The following is a 6389-nucleotide window of genomic DNA, read 5'->3' as shown; positions in this document are numbered from 1 at the left end:
TAAACTCTCTTGAAACATGCAATGTGTCGATCCATCCACTCTCGATTTTGAAAATAATAAGACATTGAAAACTCTTTTTTTTTCTTTTTTTTAGACAAATCGTCTGATCTCACATTTGAAGTGTGAATTGTTATGGTAGTTGGTTGCAATGTGAATGAACTCTCATGCGTTTGCTTATATAGGAAAAATATTGCCACGTTTTTGCTACGAAATGCCACGAAAATTGCTACTTTTTTTTGCTACGAAATGCCACGAATATTGCTACGATTTTGCTACGTTTCTTTTCGTGGCAACCTATCAGAATCTTTCCTACACCCAATCTTTTCGTGGCTTAAGTTTTTGTTTTTATCCCTGCCATATGTGCAGGATGTGATTGATGTGATTTTTTTTGGTGGGCTTGCCACGGTTTGCTACGATAAAATTTGTGGCAATCACTTTATTTTTTTTTTCTGGCCGACTAAGATATATTAATATTATAAATTTTGATAGCCACGGTTAAAACGTAGCAAAACGTAGGAGTGTTTGCTACGAATTGCATACCCACGATTATTAAGTGGTAATTTCGTGGCAAACCCTAGCCACGAATATATCCGTAATAATTTCGTAGCAACGTCTGCTACGTAAGGTTACGATTTGCCACGTTTTTCTTTCTCGTAGCATTTCGTAGGTAGATCGTAGTTTTTGCGTTTTTGCCACGAAATTCGCGTGGCATTTTCGTGGCTATGGCCCTGTTTTTTACTAGTGTTATTGGATCAAGGATCTGAGAAGATTTCATTTTTTTTTCCAAATCTCCTCTTATTGTATCTACTATTTATAAATTCTATATAAAATTCAAGCTTATTGAATTAGTCATTTGTATAAATTCTCTCAAATTCCAACTTATTGGAATATATAGATTTTGTCAATAAAATCTATCAAATGGGATTTGGTAGGGTTTGGATGATATTTTATAATAGTATAACAACAAATTGAAATACCACATGGTATTTGAAAAAAAAAAGTAAAAAAAGTTTACTTCACATTTAAAAAAAGAAAATCAAACTATTTGAAATGATAAAATAATAAAAAATTATTTGAAAAAATCGATTTTAAAAACTTTTATATATTTTATATATTTCATAAATGATAAATATATCAAATTATAGTAATTTAAAAATAAAAATATTATTTTAAATAAATATTTAAAATTTATAAGAATTTTTTTCAAAAACCTAATAACTTGTAATAAATGAATAAAAATGAGTCTGTTTATGTTGATGACAAAAAAAACTTGTAATAAATTATTTTAAAATTTACTCAACTATAGGATATTCTTTGATTTACTCAAGTCCTTGATTCAATTAGACTCCTTTTTGGTCACGACTATATAGCTATATAAATGACTATACTCGTGCATTTAAAGAACATGAGTGTAAGTAGCTGGTAGTCCCGAAAGGAACATGGTATTGACGAGCAAGCGCACGTGTGAGGCAACATTTGAACAAATGTATTGTCTCCTTATCCACATATATACACATATGTATGTAAGCATTGACACAGATGTACACACACTCAATTATCTACTCTCTCCGTTTCAAAATAATGATCAATGTTTTAGAAGAAAAAAATTATTTCTAAAAAATTCATATTTTACCTTTTGAATGTATGTATTAATGACAAATTGTAAATTTCAAAGACATTAACTGTATTTACTGAACTTTGATTGGTTAAAAATTATAGAAAATAGCTAAACATAGAATACAATGCATTTATTGTCAAAATTTTACGTGTTTTTTTAATAAGTGTAAAAACTCTAGAACATACATTATTTTGAAGCGGATGGAGTATTACTTATATGTGAGCTTAGAGCATCTCCAATCCAAAACCTTATTTTAAGGAGAGAAAAACGTCGAAATGAAGATTTGATGGTTGGTATTCTAACCATGAATTCTCGAAAAAATCCTTGAAAGTTTCTTCATTTGCATTATAGTCTTTGATATTAACAAAAGTTACTAATATTTATGAAAAGAAATAACTATAAAAATCAAATTTGAGGTTTTACTATTTACGATCTCAAAATTTAAAGATTTGAGGTTGGATTAAAATGACACAAAACTTCAAAATTTGAAGATTCGAAGTTGGGTTGGAGATGTTATTATAAGATTATGTACGTAGAGAGAACATGCACCTAAAGCTTCCATACCTCTTTACTTTCTCGTAAATTGTTAGCTCCCGTTTAAGCCGCCGGTATTGCAGCTTTTCTTATATATGCATGCTCAATGCAAGCAGTTAAATAAAAATGTGGATATTTTATACATATTATCCCTGGCTGATTGCTAATATATTATGTTCATTTTTGTTATATCTATTTGTGATTTTAACTTACAATAAACTAAACATATACACTCCGACAAACGACATGTGTAAACACATCCATCATCATGCAATGACTAATTAAGGTGATCATTATCTTATCCACATAGGCTTTTGATTGAAATTTGGATATCCGTAATGATTAAGGATGAGATGAAAACCTCTCATTATTATAAAACATTTCTACTTATATATAAACTTAATCATTTCATCGTACCAGTAATGGTTACCAACATAAGCGCCTTTCTAGTTTAGGAAACTTCCTTGAACTTTATAGTTACTTAATTTTCAATAGAAACAATGTAACATAGTGCAATCTATGCGTATAACATATCCTTTGACGTAGACAGTACTATTGAATCAACAAAATCCACATCTACTTAACTCTAAGACTGCGGAAATATCCAAAAGCCTGTTAAACTAGATCTTGTGTCTGAATAGTTTCAAATTGAGAATATGTTACGAACTATAAGAATTGTTACCCATTAACAAAACAAAAATTTAAAGAACAATAAGAACATTCGAAAAAACATCAAAAAAACATCATAAAACATCATAAGCCAAACTTAGAACCAACAACACAGAAGCAAATTCAAACTAGAAATGAAAATTCATCAAAATAAACCAAGAAACAACTAAAATGTTACTCAAATCAACGTAGAAAGATCTACCAACCAAACGAACCAAAAAGAAAATAAGAGAAAAAAAAAACCTGATTCATATGTTGACTTAGTGAAGCTGGATCGAATCCTTATCCACCACATAATCCTCGACCAAATTCGTAGTCTTATTTGTTCATAAGCTCGTGATCACTCTTCGTTAGCTAGCTATAAATATACATATAACTTAGCTACGACCATAAAGTAATGTGTAATATGATCAATAGGGTGGTCGTCCCGTTGACCAATAAGACTGATTATCATGTTGTGGTAATCCTTGATGAGCCGGACCAAGAAGATTAGGTGGTAACCCTTGATGAGCCGACATAGCTTGTTGCTGATGTGGCATTGGTCCTCCCATCATCGGCGGCGGCTCCATTGATCCTCCTCCTCCACCGTGAACCGGAGTTTGCATCTCATCTTCTTCTAACGGCAGTCTCTCGTACGCCGCATTGCTAAAAGAGGCGGCCATAACCACCACAGGACCAGCACATAGCAAAGGACCGACCACGCTTCCTCCAACAACCTGTCCTTGTCCTCCAGCGAGGTAAACGCTCAATCCGGTGGCGTTAGGAGGAGCCGGAGGAGGGAGAAAAGAGCCAGAGAGGGAAAGAATCTCGAACCTTCCGTGAAGGCTAACGACTGAGCCAGGAGATGGGGATCCAGGCTGACGTATGGTGACGTTCATGACGTTTCCAGTACCGCTCATAACGCAAACGCCGCGTTGGCGTCTCCGTGCGAAAGTCGCCACGCTCTCGACTAGATCGCAGCCGTCACCGATCTCCATCACGTGGGTTCGAAGCGCGTTTGCGCTGTCCCGCGTGATGATAATCGGTGGTTTTGGTTTGTTCTTGGATCCAGCTGGTCTTCCTCTTGGTCTTCTCGTCATCTGATCTCCTCCTGAGCAACCGCCGCCGCTTCCTCCTTCTCCTAAGTTCATGTCCTTACCTTCGCTACCACTGTTGTTAGCCATGTTGTCCATGTTGTCGCTTGTTTCTTCGCGATCCATCTTGATTTGCCTGTTTAGTCCTCCTCCTCCTTGGTGATCATCTTGGTCGGTTTGGTTTCTTTGTTGCTGGTGGTGATGGAGGAAGAACTCCTGTTGCTGTTGTTGTTGTTGGAGATGTAACTGAAAGTCTCTTGAGTGGAAAGTAGGAGGGAGTGAGCTTTGTGATCCATGAGATTGCACTGGATCCATATTCTATGATTCGATGGTGTGGAAACTAGATCAAGAAAAAGAAGAGACTACTTATGGATCTAAGAGCTCTCAGATCTTGAAGTTGACCTTACTTTTTGTCTTGTTTTGCTGTCTGAAACTAGAAGGAAGAGAGTAGTAATGATGCACAACGAAATCCAAGCTGGAACTTCTTCATCTTCGTCTCTTCCCCCTTCTAGTTTTGTAGGGCTTCTCTCTCTTCTCTCTACCTACTTTTGCTGTAGCTAGCCTCTCTCTCTCTTGTGAGTTGGATGAAGTGAAATTTGGAAAGTTAAAAAGGGTTTTTGTTTAAACTAATTGAGGTGTGTGTGAGAGACTCTAGCTTTGGGTTGTGATTGGCAAGCTAGGGTTAAATAAATATATGAGACTTTTGTTATTATTGTGCTTATGAATTTTCACTGTGACTTCATTCCTTCTATGTATGGGCAGTGTTTTTGGTCCCACTTCCTCGCTCTTTTGTACTAAACCTTAAAATTTCTTCACATAGTAATTATCCAACCAATCAAAATTCGATAGGACAAAAATGATGCACTGTTTGGATTGAAAAGATTGTGATCCCTCGAATTATTATGAATTTTAATAGATCGGCAAGTAATGTTGGCAGCAAGTGTTTGTTGTTTCAATCAGTTAGTTCAAATCATTAACAAATATATGACTTCAAGTTCCATTAGCCTTTACAATTAACATTACGCCTACCTTACATATATATATACATCTTATGTGTTAAAAAGATGTAAGTTTTAGAGTTTTCACATATATTCATAAAAACATATAAAATTTTGATTATGAATACATTGTTTTTGTAGTTAATTATTTTCACAACTTTTATTCAACAGAAATTCAATAAACACAATTACTTTTTTTGAAATTTACAATTTACCACTAAATAATGCATTAAAAGGTAAAAAAAAAAAAATTTGAAATGATTTTTCTAGGGTCTTTTCAAAACAGAGGGAATATATGTTAGAACTTAGATGAAAAAGAGTACAAGGGTTCAAACATTTTAATTATCAGGCAGGAACATAGTTGGTGTATCACTTAAAAGACATTTACAACTTTATATGTACTTTATATGTACTCTAAAAAAAAAGAAAAAAAAACTTTATATTGACTCTAAAACCGATGATTAAATGATTTGGGATTCGCCATATTAACACAAATCATGACAGATGATTCATTGAGTACACCTTCTACATTATTGCATGTATTGGTTATATAATTATTAATTATTGTTACGTGATTAGTGTATACTATATACCAATAATAAACAATCTTATAACTAGCTCATTCCAATGATAAGTACAACAACTATCAATCACCTATTGTTATATGTTGGAAAGAGTCTGTTAGCATATGATTGACTTTTATTGGTGATAGATAATGAAATGTCCTTGTGTTGATGAATATTATCTTAATACTTTAAAAGTCCGGAAGAAAATAGCCGCATCAACAATGTTACTTTACTACTTGTCGATCATCACGGTTATAAGATCCAGTGTTGTGCGTTGAATAGAAACTGGTATATGGAGTATATAAAAATGTAGACTTTACTTAGTTGATAGTCAAACGATCCAGTTGTCAATATCATCTAGATCTAAAGGTATTTTTATAGAAATATGTGAAAACTTTATCTTTTTCTTAAATTGAAATTGTGAATACACGCACATATGTATATAGATAGAGACTACGCATTGGAGTGACTGAAATAACAAGAAGACGCGAAGATATCGCTGACAATTCCAAAACGAGAGAGAGAGAGAGAGAGAGAGAGAGAGAGAGTAAAAGAAACGAAGACGAAGATAAAGAGAGGAGAGGCATCGCATGAACTGTTGGCAGAGAGATAGACACAAACTCCAAAGTCTGAAAGAGATACTCTTTGTCGGCTCTCTTATGCTCCACGTGCCCTTCTCCTCCCACTCTTTTCTTTTTACATGAGAAAATTTTCCGATCTATATCAACCAGTAATAATAAGCAAGATTCCCAAAACAAAATCCATGTGTGTTTGGTGTGGTGTTGACAACTTGGAGTTTCAAAACGTAAATGCGCAAATATCTCGGTTACTTTATATCTTGGGTTTCGGTCAGGTTCTTAAACGTGATGGACCGGTAAAGCCGAGAGTGTGTGATACTAATGTAGTAACCAAGGTGTATCATGTTGGTATT

At 34.1% G+C, this 6389-nt stretch overlaps 1 protein-coding gene across 1 annotated transcript; it reads right to left on the bottom strand.

The window, feature by feature from the left end:
• Positions 1–2842: 2842 nt before the first annotated feature.
• LOC106294908 (AT-hook motif nuclear-localized protein 24-like) lies at positions 2843–4514 on the bottom strand. The gene has a single exon (XM_013730617.1). The coding sequence runs from the start codon at positions 4207–4209 to the stop codon at positions 3232–3234; it is 978 nt and encodes a 325-aa protein (XP_013586071.1). The 5' UTR covers positions 4210–4514; the 3' UTR covers positions 2843–3231.
• Positions 4515–6389: the final 1875 nt, after the last annotated feature.

This window comes from Brassica oleracea, chromosome C1 (assembly GCF_000695525.1).
Source record: "Brassica oleracea var. oleracea cultivar TO1000 chromosome C1, BOL, whole genome shotgun sequence".
NCBI classification, from domain to species: domain Eukaryota; kingdom Viridiplantae; phylum Streptophyta; class Magnoliopsida; order Brassicales; family Brassicaceae; genus Brassica; species Brassica oleracea.
Note: the sequence above shows the minus strand (reverse complement) of the source record. Positions and strands in the feature narration are given on the sequence as shown.